The sequence below is a fragment of the Fusarium verticillioides genome, chromosome 3, assembly GCF_000149555.1.
Source record: "Fusarium verticillioides 7600 chromosome 3, whole genome shotgun sequence".
In the NCBI taxonomy this organism is placed as follows: Eukaryota; Fungi; Ascomycota; class Sordariomycetes; order Hypocreales; family Nectriaceae; genus Fusarium; species Fusarium verticillioides.
This window is the reverse complement of record NC_031677.1, coordinates 4,625,356-4,643,527: the sequence shown is the minus strand read 5'-3', so window position 1 is coordinate 4,643,527 and position 18,172 is coordinate 4,625,356. Positions and strand designations below refer to the sequence as shown.

The 18,172-nt window shown below is 42.9% G+C and overlaps 6 protein-coding genes across 6 annotated transcripts; 5 read left to right on the top strand and 1 right to left on the bottom strand.

Annotated features, from left to right (window-relative positions):
• Window positions 1-4,768: 4,768 nt before the first annotated feature.
• FVEG_05800 (hypothetical protein) lies at window positions 4,769-6,982 on the bottom strand. The gene is made up of 5 exons (XM_018894033.1): window positions 6,528-6,982; window positions 6,245-6,442; window positions 5,601-6,020; window positions 5,189-5,534; window positions 4,769-5,114 (listed from the first exon to the last, which is right to left on the bottom strand). Exons 1-5 carry the CDS (start codon window positions 6,755-6,757, stop codon window positions 5,016-5,018), a joined length of 1,293 nt encoding a protein of 430 aa, XP_018751006.1. The 5' UTR covers window positions 6,758-6,982; the 3' UTR covers window positions 4,769-5,015.
• Window positions 6,983-7,610: 628 nt separating this feature from the next.
• On the top strand, window positions 7,611-9,217 carry FVEG_15728 (hypothetical protein). Its single transcript, XM_018904921.1, has 2 exons — window positions 7,611-7,686; window positions 7,737-9,217. The coding sequence occupies exon 2, from the start codon at window positions 8,414-8,416 to the stop codon at window positions 8,984-8,986; it is 573 nt and encodes a 190-aa protein (XP_018751005.1). The 5' UTR covers window positions 7,611-7,686; window positions 7,737-8,413; the 3' UTR covers window positions 8,987-9,217.
• Window positions 9,218-10,020: 803 nt separating this feature from the next.
• FVEG_05799 (hypothetical protein) lies at window positions 10,021-11,898 on the top strand (the record flags this gene model as incomplete). Its single annotated transcript, XM_018894032.1, has 3 exons — window positions 10,021-10,115; window positions 10,175-10,272; window positions 10,331-11,898. 3 exons carry the CDS (start codon window positions 10,021-10,023, stop codon window positions 11,764-11,766), a joined length of 1,629 nt encoding a protein of 542 aa, XP_018751004.1. The 3' UTR covers window positions 11,767-11,898.
• Window positions 11,899-12,645: 747 nt separating this feature from the next.
• FVEG_05798 (carboxymethylenebutenolidase) lies at window positions 12,646-14,065 on the top strand (the record flags this gene model as incomplete). The annotated part of the gene is made up of 4 exons (XM_018894031.1): window positions 12,646-12,979; window positions 13,035-13,468; window positions 13,533-13,702; window positions 13,768-14,065. 4 exons carry the CDS (start codon window positions 12,646-12,648, stop codon window positions 14,063-14,065), a joined length of 1,236 nt encoding a protein of 411 aa, XP_018751003.1.
• A 442-nt stretch (window positions 14,066-14,507) lies between these two features.
• Window positions 14,508-15,388, top strand: FVEG_05797 (hypothetical protein; the record flags this gene model as incomplete). Its single annotated transcript, XM_018894030.1, has 2 exons — window positions 14,508-14,882; window positions 14,936-15,388. 2 exons carry the CDS (start codon window positions 14,508-14,510, stop codon window positions 15,386-15,388), a joined length of 828 nt encoding a protein of 275 aa, XP_018751002.1.
• Window positions 15,389-16,048: 660 nt separating this feature from the next.
• Window positions 16,049-17,783, top strand: FVEG_05796 (hypothetical protein; the record flags this gene model as incomplete). Its single annotated transcript, XM_018894029.1, has 2 exons — window positions 16,049-16,085; window positions 16,114-17,783. 2 exons carry the CDS (start codon window positions 16,049-16,051, stop codon window positions 17,781-17,783), a joined length of 1,707 nt encoding a protein of 568 aa, XP_018751001.1.
• Window positions 17,784-18,172: the final 389 nt, after the last annotated feature.

Below are 18,172 nucleotides of genomic sequence, written 5' to 3'. Positions count from 1 at the left end.
TTATTTTAAACTAGGTTTTTATTTAAGCTTATTAAAGCTAAATACTTTAAAGGACTTTTATTACTTATATAGCTATAGGTTCTATTAGCCCTTACTAGCCTATATCTTATATAAGTTATATAGCCTACTATCTTCCTTCCTTTAATTATAGCCTTAATATACTAATAGTATTTTTTTAAATTCTTTTATATAAGTAGTAGCTAGGGAGTTATTAATATCCTAGGCTAAGGGAAGTTTAATAATTATTAAAGACTGGCTTTTTAGCTATAGCTAAGAATATTAATATAAATATATTATTAAACTTAAAAAAAGAAAAGGGAATTTTTAAGGAATTTCTTTTTTTTAAATACTCTAGTTTTAGCCTAGATCTGGCCCGGATCTAGGCCAGGTCCTTAGGTCACCTGACCTTCTAGAGGCTTGGGCTAAAGCCTAAGCCCTTAATAATTAGCTATTATTACTATAATAATATAATAGTTAATATATATAATAAGTAAGTAAGTTAAATAAGTAAGTAAGATACTTTACTTTTTTACTTTAAAAAACAATTTTTAAAAGTATATAAAAAGCTTAATTTAAGCTTAAAATAGCTAAAATTAAAATATAACTTATTTAACTATATAATAATTATTATAAAAAATTTTAAAAATTATTTTTATTTTATTTTATATAATATTAATTAAAAATAGATTTTATATTATATAGTAATAGTCTTTTATATAATATAAAATAAAATAAAATAAAATATAATTTTTAAAATATATAATATAATAAGATTAATATATAAAATAAGTAAGGAAAATAAATAAGTAAGTAGGACACTTTACTTTATACTTTAAAAGCCGATTTTTAAAAGTATATAAAAAGCTTAATTTAGGCTTAAAATAGCTAAAATTAAGATATAAGTTATTTAATTATATAATAATTATTATAAATTTTTTTAAGAATTATTACTATTTTATTTTATATAAAGTTAATTAAAAATAGATTTTATATTATATAAAAACAGTTTTTATATAAAATAAAATAAAATAAAATAAAATAAAATTTTTAAAAAATATAATATAATAAGATTAACTATACTATTTTTAAATATAATTTTTATAAATTTTTAACTATTTTATTTAAGTTTTAAAATACTATAAAGTAAGCTATTTTTAAATATATAATATATTATCTTACTTACTTATCTGTCCTGCTTGCTGTTAAGGCTTGAATAAAATAGCCTATAAATTCACTATAAGTAGTAGGATGTACTATAGTGACTGATAAGGTGGAAGAGGAGGAATTAGGTGGATAAAAGGTTGTAACTGCTGAATAATAAGGCATAGGGTAGGATTTATAAGATAAAAGTGGGCTTGTTAAATAGAGCGAATTTTTCCGAATTTAATGATATATATTATGTAATAGAAAAGTTGATAAGTCTCTAAGAAAGAAGGAGTTCCAGAAGTGGGAAATCCGGAGTCTTATATAGACTCTACAAAAGAGCGGGCATTGTGATTCCCAAAGAGGGGTAGCCTCAATGATGATGAAAAGACTATCACAAAAACCGCCAAAATTCGGAGAAAAATAAGATATACTTTTTTCCCAATTTGGAAGGCGCTAGGCTTTAGTAGGCTTATAAAGCTTAAATGGGAAAGTAAGGTTTTTCGTGGTGCGTTATGAATCATCCAACTGAGGGGTAAAAATCTGATATACGTAATCCTCATTATATAATCATCACGTGACCCAAGTCACGTGACTTTCTTACTGATGTTTCCTTAGTAAGAAATTATTAAAGTTTATAGAAAAACTTTAATATGTGGAACTTGCTCAATTCTCCACATTTTGCTTAGGTAAGCACACCAATCGAAAGCCCTGAATTTTCTCATTATTTTGGTATATAATATGCCCTGATTAGTCATCGGGATCATAATATATTCCTTAGTTATATAATAAGACCTTTATATAAAGTCAGGTCTTAACACTTGCTTATCTTATATATTAACTATATTATTCTTAAATATAATTCTTATAAATCTTTAACTATTTTATTTAAGTTATAAAATACTATAAAATAAGCTATTTTTAAGCTATATAGTATATTATCTTACTTACTTATCTATCCCGCTTGCTTGTCTGTCTTGCTTGCTTATTATATATATTAATAATATAGTAATACTTTACTTTTTCTAGCTAATTAAAGCCCTGCCTATTTAGTAAAATATACTATACTATTACTAGACTAGTAGTTAGATTAAACCTATGCTTAGTCAGACTCTAATTATAATAGCGTGCCTATAATTACTAGCTAAATTATATATTACTATCGCTAAGCTGGGGTAGCTGGCTGTAATAGTAGTAGACTTGTTACAGCCTGATTTATCTTAATATTATGAATTACAATTTAACTTAAATCAACCTCAGTGACTTAGCGTTAAATCACATTCCGTGGCTTCCCCCTGTTGCAGCTCGCTGAGCCAACAAGGCAGACCAGGCTTGTCGTATCTGTTTCGCCCAATGCTGTGTCAATCAATGGTTGGTCAGTATAGCTTGAAAATGTCACACAGCAGTTTTAGATTTTCACAAAGGCGACCGCAAGGCTTTTATGAAAACTTTTCATTTGGGTTGCCTCTTTTTCTTGTTAGCTAGCATGGGCTCTGATGACAACAGCGCGTCCGCGATTACTAAAAGTATAAAGTTTTTAATTATAACTTTATTTAATATATATTATATAATATTTAATATATATATAATAATTTAGCTTTTAGTTTTAATAGTAAGTTTATTTATTATTATTAATATTAATAAAGCTTAGTAAAATTAAAATTATTTTTTATTATATTATTTTAAAGTAATAAGCTAGCTTATAAAGCTTAACTTATATAAATAACTATTTTTCTTATTTAATAATTAATTTTTAAAATAATATATATATTTATATATAGTTTTTTAAATATTATTTTAAAACTTATTATTATTATTTTAAAAAGTAATATAATTTTATAGTATTTTTTTATAGCTATTATAAGTAATAAAAAGCCTAAAACTTATATATTTAAGCTAATACTATTTTAATTAGATTTAATATTTAATTTAAAAGATTTTCTATTTCTTAACTTTAAGCTTTATTTAAACTTATATTATATAATAACTATATACTATAAATAGAAAGTAAAATTACTTATATATAGTATTATATTATTAATATATAAAAAATCTTTACTTTTTTTATTTTAAGTTATAGAAAGAAAGTTATTAAATATTTTATTTTTATTATCTGTTAGTGCAGGGTGGCCGGTTTCTGGGGGTGGCCGGTTTCCCTGTATCTGACGTTAATACTTATCCTTGATTGATATCTTATCTCGTGGCAGAGATACACAGACTCTAGACTTTAAAGTCTATATAGTAGATCTAGGATAGGCAGTACCCGAGTCACCAACTTACCTGTCTTTTCTGACTACGACGCTCGTATTACCCATGAGACCTCTTTTACTATCAATATCCTTATACTTTTATCTCTCCTTCTCAGTAGCCGATTTACAGTGTAACTAGTCAATTTAAGTGACTCTAGACTTTAATTGAGTTACCTGTAGATCCACTCCCTTACTCAATCTTCCTCTGTCTATACTTGTCCTATTAATATTATAGCTTCAAACCCCCAAAACGGGTTTATAGGTAGTGCGTAAGATAACAGAGGTTCACATAGAGCCATAATGGCAGGATCTGGGCTATAACCGCTTGGCATGGCTGACCTATCTGGAAGTTGCTGTAAAACGCTCCAGTCTAGAACTTTACCCAATTTCGCAGGGGATACAAGACCTTTAGCTCGGTATATAGTCCCCATAGGAGATATCTACTACAGGTCCGATATCAGGGCTCTGTGTCTGTAGATAGCGGTGGGATTACCCTTAATAATACTTCAAGGTCTAGACATAAGGTTTGATTCCCAATTACTGAAATACTGGCCATCACAATGTACTTCAAGCACATATCCATGAGCGCCAGAGCAGAAGATTTGAGCCCCCATTTAACTGCGGTCAAGAGCGAAAAATGCATTTTCTTCAGGCGTCGCTGCCGGGTTAGGGGAGGATATTGTGTACAAGTTCCAATATATTGACCCAGCCTCAGCGATTATGTCACAGTAAAGGCCTTGAAGCTGGCTGTTCGTCCCCGGATAAATATGTGCGCACTTGAGGGACCGACTGCTGTGACCCTGATGAAGTTTGGTTGAACAATAGTTGCTGATCCAGGTGGCGCGGCGTAGGAGACCTTGGACCAAGAAATTGAAGTAGAATGCCAGGTGGCAAACTTAATGGCGCCATCTGTAGCGATACAGCAGAGGAGGGAGACGTTGAAGTTGGGAGAAATGGCAGATATAGCTGCCACCTCATCGCGGCGAGCTGTTTCACCACTGAAGGGATACACCTTCTTCTCCCAGACTAGCATCAGCTGATCCTACATCAAGCCTCCAACATGGCGATCATTCTGGATATAAAACAGCTCCCTTGCTTGAGCCTGGTCATTCAAGGTGTCTGTCCCACGATAAGCGTCAGTAGTTGAGCCAAAGCCGTGATTGAAGATCGGCACAGACAGGATTACTCTGTGAGTCAAGCTATCCCCATCCCAGCTCAGCTCATCTACTTGATTGGGCGCTCTACAATAATGTCTGTCGGCCCGAGCGCTCTGCGACCCGTGTTACCTGAGACGACTGACCCAAATGCACAAGCTCAATGATGAAGATGATATCTGGGGGTCATTGGAAGGGTTGACCTTCAATGATACCAAAGTTGGGGAAACCCAGGGCGGTATCTTGAATCGATTTTATGCCTTTGCTCTACTAACCCTCGCTGCCAGTACAGACATGTATCAACAATATCAAGACGATCTGGGATACAATGGATTTGCATAAGGTGGACAAGTCCTCGCAAATGGAAATGCCTAAAAGATACATACGCTATATTGACGACATAATCTAAAATGGATGGGAAAGTCTAATTCAATAACATTTGCAACCAAGCTCACTTTCATCCAGTAGGCTACACAGCCGCTTGTTGCAGTTCCTCAGAAAAAGTGTCTACAGCAACGTGAGCAACGTGGTGCTCGCTCAACTCTACTCCATCAGTTGCCCCAAAGATCTTGAACAGGATAAGATTAGTAAAAGTCTCAATAAAGTGTAACAACAAAACGAGGGATCAAGGATCAAACGCACCTTCTTTATGTCTCCGTAGATGCCGAACTGCACTGCCGTCATGCCACTAACCATAACTGCACGTGCTTGCATGCCTGTGTAAGCACCGCGCAGTCCAAGCTCACCAGCAATTCGGAACAAGCGACGGGATGTACTTTCGCCTATGACTGCTCTTTCCTTGTTAATTCTACTCAACATCGTATCGGCCGGTTGAGAGACGACGGCGGCGGCCAATCCAGCGACAAGCCCAGCACCAAGATTGATACCAGTAACTCCCATCGACGAGAGCTCTCTCTTGTCTACAACGCTATATGCTGTCTGGATAGCCTTCTCGTAGACTAAAAATGTTGCCATTGTATAAGGGATCCTGCAATAGTTGCCTGAGTTAGCAACCAACTATCATGGCGACAAGGGTTATTCTGGCTGAGCGTACTGTTTGAGGAGAATAGGGCTCAGACCGGAGTAGAGACCACCAATACCCTCTTCTCGCGCTAGTTTCGCTAGACCGCTCACGCAGCCGGTGGCATAGCCAGGCTGAGACACCAGCCGTATTCGAACAGATTCGAATGGGCAAAGTGCAATATCGCCAAGAAACTCGGCCGCAGCAGCTGAGCCCAGGTAAACGGCATTTCGGTTATTGGCAGCGGTCGATTGCCCCAGATAGTCTACCGCACGAGCTTTGAAGTACTCGTAGCCGCCAAATTTGAAAGCGCCCTGGAGGCAATAGCCGGCGATAGTGGGACCTAAACCTGTCAGGAGAGCTCCTGGTCCTTCTGCCGAAACAATATGTCGTGCACTCCTGGACAGGCTGCTGCTGTACGTGATTGGGTCGAGCTGAATCCTTGTTTTGACGCTGTGTAAGGGAGAAGTGTCAGTTACAATACCATTATGGGGTGGACTATAACAATATTTGCTGAGTCGGCTGGTATTGTATAGAGGTGCGATTGGGGAAAGGGTTGTGCATCACGACCAGTCCCAGTGATGGACCGCCTTAGTACGGAAAAGGCATTGTAACATCACAAGAGGCACAATCTCAACATTGGGGCAAACTAAAATAAAGGAACCTTCTTTGCTTACACATCAACGGGAGTGAGAACGGCATGGGTAAATGCGCAACAGAAGGCACCAGCAAGGGCGTATCTTGCGTACAGAGATACATCCGTAGGAGTCTCTTTCTTTACATCGGCCACCGACTTGTTCTTAGTCGGCAAAATCTTTTCTCTAGCAGCACTGATTGCTTCTCTGGGATTGGGTGCATGGTTGACGAAATGGAAGCTGCCGAAAACAATAAGCAAGTGAACCAGAGAAAAACGGGCAGCGATCGCCCTCTATTCCATGGGGTATTTAGAGCCACCACCACCTTCTAGAGCTTTGAGCTTTCAGTTCGTTCATCTTGTCAGAGAGGGCCTTTCGTTGCGGCTCAGTCAGACTGTCTCCAGCTGCATCCATGACCCTCAAATGCTCCTTCTTCAGCTTCTCGAAGCTCTCGTCTAGCTCTTTATGCCAAGGATATAATACAAAAACTTGGAATCCCAGAGCGGAGCCAGCCACAACGAAGTTGGTCAAGCTTATGGCACGTGTAAGTTTCATTATGGCTTGAGATGTTGGGATGGTTGTCGAATAGAGTTGTTGAGTGTGTATAGGGCGTGCTGAAGGCACGTTGTGTTAAGACGCTGAGGAACAAGAACTTGTGGGTCTATAAAAGAAATAAAAATATTAGAGGAAAGACTGTATGCATTGCGGCAGAAGGGGGAACAAGTGAGTAAAGCCTTCCTTTTATTAACATGTGAGAATGCATTTGCCCCCACTTGAGTTCATCGGCAAGTACCGATACGGACTAGCGTTTCATCCAGAACAAGGGTCGCCAACCATTAGCTCTGGCTGTCAGAGTCTGACAGGAACCTCGTGTTGCTATCCCTGTATTTAGACGAAAATTCTCCGTAAAGTATGTTGCATTCGTTATTCCTTACAGTCGGGCCTCAAGGGTAACAAGTGAATAATAACCCATTGTCGTCTAGGTACTCCCAGAAGGTTATCGTTAACTGGTCTACACAATCTCAGTGAAGAATTAATTCAGAAGGGTCCTTCCGATTGAAGTTCAGTTCGATTTTGTCCAAGACGTTCTAAAGTGGAGCCTCTTTGGGGCGTCGATGTCGAACCAGACGAGCGTTCTGGATTGTGTCGTAGAGTGGGGACAAGGTGCCGGGTAAACTCACTTTGTAAGAGACCAAAGCCTCGCCTGGAGCGACTTGTGGTCAATGTGTTCTATGGCTGGCGTGATGGGCGAGACAAAAGTGGACTAAACTCAGAGTTTAGACCTAACGAAAAGGGGCAACAACTGCCAGAATGGGCAGCAATAAGTCTCGCTTGGAGAAAACCGGAATGCCCAAACTTGTTTATCAGCAACTCTTTATCAGTGACTCGGCTTTACCGCTGCGCGCGACGCGAGACAATAACAGACTCTGACTAATTAAGCTATAAATATATTGTAGCTTTATTTATTGAATACTGGCCATGAAGTAAGCAGTCAGACTCTGTTAGTTGGTTGTAAAGCACTAACATGAGTCAGTCATAAGCGAAAGCAGCATGTCTTGTGTTGTGATGTCTTTAGCACGGACGCCAATCCAACCCTGGCCTCGGTTAATTCTGTCGTGTCACAACTGAAACTCAAGGAAAAGCCGACACGTAAGCTGCGCTTGCCCAAGCTTACGGTCGTGGCGCAACGGGTTGAGCAGTACCGTGGCAAATGGCTAAAGATTCATGAAGCCACGGTTCAGGGTAGTTATGAAGCCTAGGACCCTGCAAAACACATAATACTTTCACTGCAGGTATGCATATTGTTTTAATTAATTAGCTGTCATCATTTATAAGATGTTACCAATCATCGTAAGCTACTTGAACGAATCACAATAACTAGTCGGAAAAATGAGGGTTGCCATTGTAAGACGTCATCATGGCATCTGATCTAACACGACGCCATCGAATCAGTTGTCGATGGCTTTGAATTGATTTTAAGCCCCATTTCTTATTTAATTTGGCCGGCCTTTATTACCCGAGAAAGCTTAACTACATAATATCACTATCGTAACTGTTAACTCTAGCCTTTTTCCTCACCTCTGCACTATAGGCAATTCATGCCACTACAAAGGCAAAATATCTACGCTCCCATGACCTTTGTCGCTTAGTACCTTACCGAACGAAATTCAGAATGCTATCATTAACTAAATCGACAGCTTTGATAACCTGATGCTTCGTACGGCAAGCAGACATTTTCGCACAGTAATAGCAATCACGGTGGACGATGTGCTTGCAGCCGAGCGAGCTTCTGCCTTACGCGGAATAGATCTGTTGGGATGCTATGATTGTTTATGCCTCAGAAAAGCAGAGTGCTTGGTGGATAGCACGCGAAGAGGAAAGACAGGGCGATGGGGCAGCAAACCCACATCACGGTTTTGCATTGATTGTGGATTGCACCCACATTCAGGCACTACTCGATATAATTGTGCTAATAAAATCGGTATAGGAGGCGAGGTATTTGTTAAATGCTGGTGTGGCAAGGGTTGTATCTTGCACACGGACTCCTCCAGTGAGAATAGACGGGTCTGCATGACTTGCTGGAAGCCTGTGGCACAACGACGAAGGCAACGGCAGCAAGAGCAGCAGAATCTTCAACGCCGGCAGGAGAAAACTGCAAAAGCGAAAGATAGGGCTGAGCGACGCGCTCGGTACCATGACCGGGGGCGCGCCGAGAGTGATATCGGCAGTCTTATATCTGGGACCACAATATCAGATAATGATTCTGATTACGACTGGGTCTAATCGTATCTCTTTCTTACTACTGCTTGATGGAATGAATGATTGACTTGAGCTAAGGGACAAAGGGCTCGGGATATAGTAAATACAGACAGAGCTTCGAAGGTCCCAGGGCCTGCTTTAAGATCTGATTCTGTGACGCTGGTTGGTATACTGGTAATATACTTAAGAATATTATTAAGTATTTCATAAGTCTCAAATACCTTTACCCCTGCTTTTAAGACCATCAGTGATCAGAAACTGAATTGTTTCATAGTTGGGCAAATAAGTCAGTCGAGGCAATCACCACTGTAACTTCCTAGTTACTTCCAGACTTAAGGCTTTTTGCCCTTATGTTCATCTAAAGTAATATTCGAAGGCCTGCCCAAGTCTCTTCTTTATCTTGCTGTAATGAACACAACAGAGGAGCCCTCTTTATATCATCCCTTAAATACGACCTGGTAGCGACAACCTTCTCTATCGAAATACTCCTATGGAAGTTTGGTATTATGCTGCTGTATTGATAAATGTATATAAGGTACGCTGGGTAGATAAGCAGTATCTGTTCAGAAGTGTAGAGACATTGGTCCCCTCGGTTCAACCAATTATACTAAGGTAAAGAGACATACAAACCAGAGAATCAGTATCCACATAATTAACAAGGCCCTGTTAATTGCCGCCTTATGTGCCTGCTGAGCATTTTAACTTATCAGCTCCTTGTGTATTGTATATGCAGTACAGGATGCGATAGGCAGCAGCTGTTCTGCTACATTTCCTATCTTATTCCTAAGCTTCGGAACGGTAATACACAACAGTCTTCCGCATTCCCTTATCCGACTGTATATCGGGTAAGACCCTGCGTAAACAGGTAAGTAATACCAACAATGCCAAGCATATTAACTAATTCCGTTATTACCTTTATTTCCGTCGTATCGGAATATTGCCATTTGCAACATATTAATCCAGTAGATTAGCTATATAAATCGAAACCAGCCCCAAACTCTAAAACTTTATTCTTCACTTCACTAAACATAAGTTAAGTGTCTTGTCTTGTTGCCAAAATGGAGCCATCACCCACACGTCCTAAATCTGAAGCCCCATTCTCCCTCGAGAAGTCTTCAGATACGCAAGATATCGAGGAGGGCACAGTGCACCAGTAGGACGCCAAGATAAGTCTTGGATCGATGGATAGAGAGTACTAACCACGAGTTACAGATATGGCCAACCAGCGATACCCATTGACGAAGCGTTGGAGTCCAAACTTCGATGGAAGATGGATCTTCGTATATTGCCCACGGTTACGATTATTTACTGTACGTCTCAAGAATTCAAAGCCATAGACGAGGCGTAGCTAATACACTTGCTATTCAGTGCTTTGTTTCATTGATCGCGCAAACATTGGTGAGCATACCAAGGCAACTACTCCCAAGCATGTTTCTGATAACTCTGCAGGCAACGCCAAGATCGCAGGTTTGGAGGCCGACTTGAAGATGCAGGGTTACGACTTTAATATTTCCCTGTCCATCTTTTACATCTCCTACATTCTGTTTGAGATCCCTCTGAATCTCCTGTGCAAGCGGATAGGGCCGGGTTGGTTCATACCTGCATGCTGTCTCGGCTTCGGTATCTGCACCACCTGCACGGCCTTTGTCAATGATTTCTCGACTCTGTGCGGACTCCGGTTCTTACTTGGCGTCTTCGAAGCGGCCATGCTACCAGCGAATGTGTATTACCTCTCGCGTTGGTATCGGCGCAGTGAACTGACCTTTCGGCTTTCGTTCGTTATCATCTCGGCCTCCTTGGCGGGTGCATTTGGGGGCCTGCTTGCCTCTGCCATTTTGCGTCTTGAAAGCTTCGGCTCCTTGCATTCATGGAGGATGATCTTTGCGATTGAAGGTAAGACTCCCCACGTCTGCCGATTTCTTGATGAACAAGCATTGCTAATACCCGCGGTTGAAGGCACTGTGACCTGTGCAGTGGGGGTGATCTCATTTTTCACGCTCACTGATAGAGTCGAAACTGCTACCTGGTTATCACCAGAGCAGAAGGTATTGGCAAATACAAGAATCATGTCAGAGAGAGTCGGAACGACCGAGATTATCGACAAGTTTGGTACCAAGAGAATGCTCCGAGGCATCCTGAATCCAGTGGTAATCCCGACAGCCGTGATATCTTTCTTCAACTTCATCACTGTTCATGGCCTGTCCTTCTTTCTTCCTACCATTGTTCGCACAATCTTTCCTCAGCACTCCGTACAAAACCAGCAGCTTCTCACAGTTCCACCAAACGTCCTGGGCACAATCATATGCATGCTATTCTGCTATATAAGCTGGAAGGTGGACAAGCGCGGCATATTCCTTATCATATGTGCACCGTTCTCAATGATAGGGTACAGCATGTTTCTGGCAACATCTAATCCGCATGTGCGCTATGCGGCAACGTTCCTGCCAGTATGCGGCATCTTCGCGATGGGAGCATTCCCCAATGCCCATGTCTCAGCAAACGTCATCTCGGATACTTCTCGGTCTTCTGCGGTCGCCTTCAACGTGATGCTTGGTAACATTGGAGGTTTGGTATCAACTTGGGCATTCCTCCCTTTCGATGGACCCGAGTATCGCATTGGTAACGGTCTCAATCTGGCAGCACAATCATCTATCTTTTTGATTGGCATCTGTATGTATTTCACAATCGAGAGGAGCAATAAGAGAAGGTCAGGCGTGGATGTGGAGAGGGAATTAGCTGGCAAGACTCTGTCGGAGATCCAAGACCTTGAATGGCGACACCCGGGCTTCAGATGGCAGAATTAGGATCATCGATTCATTCGAGGAGTCGTGTCGAATTCTGTTGGACACTGTTCTCTATCTCTCATCTGTTGCTCCATCATTTGAGAAAACCCGGCCACAAGAGTCTGAAGTCCAGATAGAATCACAATCGATTGCTTTTTGATAATTAATTCTATCCTGACTTCTCTTCCATTGTTGAACCTTCCCATGATAATGCTTATCTTCTGATGTCCATGCATCGTAATCTCGGATCGGATGTCCAATTAGCCTTACACCCACGGATCAAGTCAAGTCAACGTCTCAGTGCACACCTGACCTAAAGAGCAAGCTTGCCATAATCGTATCTCGGGCTTCCTAATTCAGACATGGAAAATTAGTGAATGACTCGTGTAGCGCACATAGATAGGAAATAAGTCGGGTGGCATGACAGCCGAAAGAAGCGGGGTAAAACAGTGATGAGTGGTTGGATTGTATCTCCAATCATGTTGGAGCGGAACGGCTTGGGCTTCGGAAACTACCTTTATCATATGATTCATACCCATATGCGACGGAACTCCAATCCGTAGAACGGTGTCTGACCCATGGAAGCCGCCGGGTCTCAGTAGCTATGCGACTACTTTACCTGGTGCGGAATAGCTGTAGCAGGTTTGAGGTCGTGAGCAAGGGACTCAGACGAAGGAATGAGCCAATAGGCCCTGCATCTTTGCTGCCCTTTTGTTCGAGAATGGAAAGGCCGAATATTCGATTTGCCTGAACCGTATATCCGTATATCACAAGGTGACACAGGCTCCGCCTTCATAAAAGAAACCCTGAGGCACTATACCATCACACTTCTTGTGTTCAAGGCCAAGCCTAGTAGCAAAGTACAACAAAATCATTGCATAATTCATATTAACCCTCATCATGACGGAAAACAATTTCTTCGTGTCTCCAGTTCTCCCAGCTACTCGTCTGCACAGCCCTACAGCCAGCCTTACAATTCTTGAACCTCTTAGCAGACGGGGTTCCGGACCAGGATTAATCATCCTCGTGTCCGAGACTGGCAAGGCCACCAGTGATACACTGCGGATCGACGGATGTGTGCCGTCTCCATTGATGAAATGGGCAGAAGAGGGCTACACTGTCGCTGAGATCACAGAGGCTGGGCTAGCCAACCCTGGTGAAGCTCTGAGTCTGGCGCTAAAGGAGCTCGAAGCTACGAAATCTACTGAGCCCAAGAACGTCGTTGGTGTCATAGGTAAGTTTTAAATTATTGAAAGGCCGGATTGACGAGCTAACAGATGTCCTTGTAGCATACTCGACGCCGCTTTGGAATCAAATAGCTCCACATGTCGACTCATTCCCCCAGATCTCAGGTGCTGTAATCTTCGGCGATATTGGGGATAACGATGTATCTGCAATCACTTCCTCAGAGGTCCCACAGCTGCATCATCTTGCTGGGAAGGCCTCCAAACGCTTGCAGCGTACAAAAGCGGTGACAGCTTACAACTACCCGGAAGCAACATCGTACTTGTTCGGCACTCCCTTTAGCAAAGACTTCAGCTACAACATGGAATCTGTTTCTCACAGCCGAAGTCTTAGCTTCTTGAAGCCTCTTATGAACGGACCATACTTTGATCTAGAAGTTATCTGGGATGAACATACCTATTGGGAGTTCGAAAACCGCTCCGTGGAGAATACCATGAGCACTATGGTACAAGAGCCATATGTTAATCATGTGCCTACGGTAATTGCCCTCCTCCCTTGCATATTTGTGTAAAGAGTTATAGCAACTGACTCGTAATACCTAGATGACAGGTGGGATCGGCCGGGAGAAACTGACCGCCTTCTACCGCGACCACTTCATTTTCCAGAACCCTCCAGATACGGAAACCTACCTCATTAGCAGATCTCTCGGCATTGATCGAGTCATCGACGAGTTTCTTTTTATATGCACTCACCATTCCCAGATTGACTGGCTGTATGTCTTACAAACTAATACATCCTACCCGTGAATATGCCAACTGACGTTTCTACTATCACTAGTGCACCAGGGATCCCTCCCACGGGGCGAAAGCTTGAAGTACCATTCACTGCTGTTGTCAACATCCGTGGAGACCGGCTTTATCATGAACACATTGGCTGGGACCAGGGAACAGTGTTAGCGCAGTTGGGTTTGATGCCTTCTTACCTGCCATATCCTCACCCACTACCCAATTCGCAGGGTCAAGAGAAATTGGAATACCGCGTCCCAGTCGCTGGCGTGGAGACTGCTAACAAGATGAGGGACAAAGAGGCTGTAGAGTCGAATGAGATGTTTGCGTTTGGTCTTCGTAAAGTCTGATCAGGGATGGTATGATAGATATCACGATGTTTTACTATCATAGCTTTCAGGTTACTATTTCAACTTTAAGTATCTTAAGTCATGGCTTTGCACTAGTGACGCTCTCTATATAAAATTACCGTGATAATGTGATAATAAGTACAGCAGTTGAAGCATTCCCCACCTATTTGTCCCAGTGCAGGTCACAGGCGGCTGTGAGTTATCGATCGGGACTTTACCGGAGAACACGGAATGACGGACGGTGTAGCGGCTCTCAAAGACAGGTCCGAGGAGTGTGTGGGGTAAGCCAAATGGCCCAGCCAGCATAAAGCGTCAAGCCTACCTCGTTTGCAAGCGTATTCCGCTCGACAGGACAGCATACTCCGTGTTGTCTCAAATCAGTCTGACCACAATCTCAAGTAACCAATATATCCTTGCACAAGTATACCATCGACTTTGAACCATGGCAGATATCAAGCTTCACAATGTCCGCCCCATGTTCGAGCTGCGCGGTCGCAATTATATTGTGACCGGCGGCCTCGGAGGTATCGGCTTCGCAGCTGTGCGGTCTCTCTGCGAACTGGGCGCCAATGTCGCCGTTCTAGACATTCAAGCCAAATCGAAGGATGCATTCTCTAGCGTCGAAGAAGAGTTTGGTACCAAGGTTTACTACTTCCAGACCGACGTCACCATACTTGATAGCTTAAATGCTGGTGTCGATCAGGCCATTGAGGCCCTCGGATCTCTCGATGGATGTCTGCCCTGCGCAGGGATCAACTGCAACAAACCATTTGTTGACCAGTCGTGGGAGGATTTCACGCGCATTCAGGAAATTAATGTAGGAGCCATCCTCCCCAAGACTCTGTTTGCTGTCTAACATTTCCTTTACAGGTGCGAGGAACATACTTCACTGTTCAGCGCGTGGTCAAGCAGCTGATCAAGCAAGGCACCCCTGGTAGCATTGTCATGATGGCATCTCAGTGCGCTCATATCGCCATTCCAGGTTGCCGCATGTCCTCCTACAACGCGTCCAAGGGCGGCGTTCTTATGCTCACAAAAGCAATCGGGGTAGAGCTAGCCAAGCACAAGATTCGCGTCAACTCCATCTCCCCTGGGTACGTAGATTCTCAGATGTTCAGGGATGTGTTGGCCACTCAGAGTGAGCGGGATGCAAAGCAGCCATACCAGGCCCCGCCGTTGAGGCGCCTCAGCGACCCAAATGACCTTACGCCCGCTATTATTTATCTCTTTAGCGATGCGTCTAGACACATTACGGCTACAGACATCAAGATTATGGGTGGGTTGGACGCTGGACAGATTGACGGACACATTACCTACGAATAAGAAGCCCGAACTCAGTATGCTCCTCCGCAAGTTAGTTGAGATGATCATTTCAACGCAGTTGTACTCAATGTTTATCCTCCTATTGTCGGTCTCTCATGAAGGATAGAAGGAGTGAACGCGTTCTGATTATTCCACAGCATGGATCTACCAAGTGTCGAATTAAGCTTTCTGGATGATGAATATTCCGCTTATCATGCTTCAGAGAGATCTCAGCCCAAGACAGAGCGTGTCCAGCTTATCTCTTCCTTCCTAAAGACCTCCGACTGGGTTCCGGGTCCATTGTTTCGGACGGTTCCATAATCACGCTCGGAAAGGTGGGGCCACTTCCGGAACCTCCTAGTCCTCTCCGATAAGGCCGTTGCAGCACTAGTGCAAGGTTTATGTTGATGCAGACGCTATTCCTTCTATTCTTTGCTTCGGAGTTGTAGGGTTGAGAAATGCCACCTGGGGAATGCCGCACGTTGGTTTGGAGCAGGGGGTCCCAAACGCTGTAACATGAGATTAGGAAAGCTTATCATGGTGTAAAAGAACAACAGGCCATTCTATGTCGTAGAAGACACCCACTTTATCCAGTCCGTTTGCATTCGTAGTTCCTCTGCGTGTTCACTCTGTCTCTTCTATCTCACTGCAACAAAACAGACCTATCTTACATTACCAAACATGTCAGAATCATATGACTTGGTCGTCATTGGCTCTGGTGAGTTCCAACTCCCCTTACCGTGTAGAATCCACACCAACTGAAGTCATCACAGGTTGGTTCGGCCTTGGCGCCTCCAAAGCCTATATTGAAACGCACCCTGATGAGAAGGTTGCCATCCTTGAGGCAAATGACTCCATTGGAGGAACATGGTCGGCCAACAGACTGTACCCAGGTCTCAAGTCCAACAACATGATTGGGACCTATGAGTTTCCTGACTTCCCTATGAGCAAAGCCATCTACGGTGTGGAGGAGAACGATCACATTCCTGGCAAGGTTCTGCACAAGTATCTTACTGATTATGCCCGCAATCATGGCATACTTGAGAGAACCCAATTCAACAGCACAGTCGGCCAGGTAGAGCAGACCAGCGATGATGGCTGGAACCTTACTGTGACAAGCCCACAGGGTGAACGTCAAATCAAAGCCAAAAGAATAGTTGTCGCCACTGGCCTCACCTCTACTCCCAACATGCCCTACTTTCAAGGCAGCGAGAGCTTTGGCAAGCCTCTTTTTCATGCCAAAGAGTTTTGTTCTCGAGCCGATGAGGTCAAGGACGTCAAGAATGCCATTGTGGTCGGTGGTGCCAAATCTGCCTATGATGTTGCATACGCCATGGTTGATGCTGGAGCTCAAGTCGATCTGATTGTCAAGCCGGAGACCAACGGCCCTGTGTGGATTGCCCCTCGATGGGTGACGCCCCTGAAGGCTCGCATTGACAAGACCTTGACTGTTCGTTTCATGACATGGTTTGCTCCTTGCCCTTGGGGCCACGAGGATGGCTTCGGAGGGATCCGGCGCTTTCTTCATGGTACGGCAGTTGGTCGCATGATTGTGCGCTTATTTTGGAGATCAATGGGCAACGACGTTTTGAACCAGATCAACTACGATAACCACCCAGAAACAAAGAAGCTGAAGCCGTGGTATGACGTGTTCTGGATTGGCAGTGGCCTCAGTATTCTCAACTTCAACAAGGATTTCTTTGACTTGGTCCGTGATGGAAAGATCCGCGTCCACATCGACAACGTCGAGCGTCTTGAGCCCGGTCAAGTTCTTCTAGAGTCCGGGAAGAAGCTCAAGGCAGATAGCATGATCTGTTCTACAGGGTGGAAGAAGGAGTCGCTCGTCAAGTTTTCCAATCTCGGCGAGCACGCTTTCGGTCTACCGTTTGGGCCGAAGGAGCAGGCCCAGCTCAACTCTGAGTTTGATGCCCGCGTGAAGAAGCAGTTCCCCCAGCTCAAGCAACAGCCCAAGCTTCGCTCTCCCCCTCGCCCCAACGCTGAGCCTCTGCGGAACTACCGCTTTATAGTCCCTCCTGCTTTCCTTAGCAAGCGCAACATTGCCTTTGCTGGCATGATCTCGTCTGTTACAACGGCAGTCTGTGCTTCGATGCAGGGAGTGTGGATCTCTGCTTATTTTGACAACAAGTTGGTTCGAGAAAGTAAATCTCAGGAGGATATCACAAACGAAGTCATGATGCATACTCAATGGGGTAAATGGCGCTACCCTGCTGGCTATGGAGCCAGCCTGCCTGATTTTGTCTTTGAAGGCGTTCCTTACGTTGATATGCTTCTCAAGGACCTTGGCGTCAAGAATCGTCGCAAGCCGTCCTTTTACGCTGAGCTCACGTCTCCGTACACTCCTCAAGATTACAGTGGTGTCATGGACGAGTACAGGAAGCGTTTGCAGGCTAAATGATTCTATGAAAATATCTTTTATTAGTTTTTTATCTCCTATAGAGTCAAGTAAGAGTAGTGTTGTTTATTTGAGTATCATTCAGTTTCATTAATTGTGAGCCATCTGTGCCTATGCTGACAATGACCTCCACCAGTTGATTCTAGTAAGATAAAGTACCAATTATTCACACGACCGGGGCCAAAGATGGGCTTCCTTAGGAGATGTATGTAAAGCATTTCTATGGAATATTTGGTCATTGCTGTACCAGACTGTTTTTCCACAAGATTTAGTTAATTGAGAATTTTCATGTGCTAGATCAATGGATTTCTTTAGATTTGCGGCAAATGATGAGCCTTGACATCGATTGATCAATTAGAGAGGTGCAATAATAAACCATAGTATGCGTCTTA

Coding starts and splice junctions, on each gene's coding strand:
- FVEG_05800 (XM_018894033.1), bottom strand. CDS start 6,757: ATGAAACTTACACGTGCCATAAGCTTGACCAACTTCGTTGTGGCTGGC. Junction 6,021..6,244: donor GTTCTCACTCCCGTTGATGT/GTAAGCAAAGAA, acceptor TCCCTTACACAG/CGTCAAAACAAGGATTCAGC. Junction 5,535..5,600: donor AGCCCTATTCTCCTCAAACA/GTACGCTCAGCC, acceptor CAACTATTGCAG/GATCCCTTATACAATGGCAA.
- FVEG_15728 (XM_018904921.1), top strand. CDS start 8,414: ATGCTTCGTACGGCAAGCAGACATTTTCGCACAGTAATAGCAATCACG.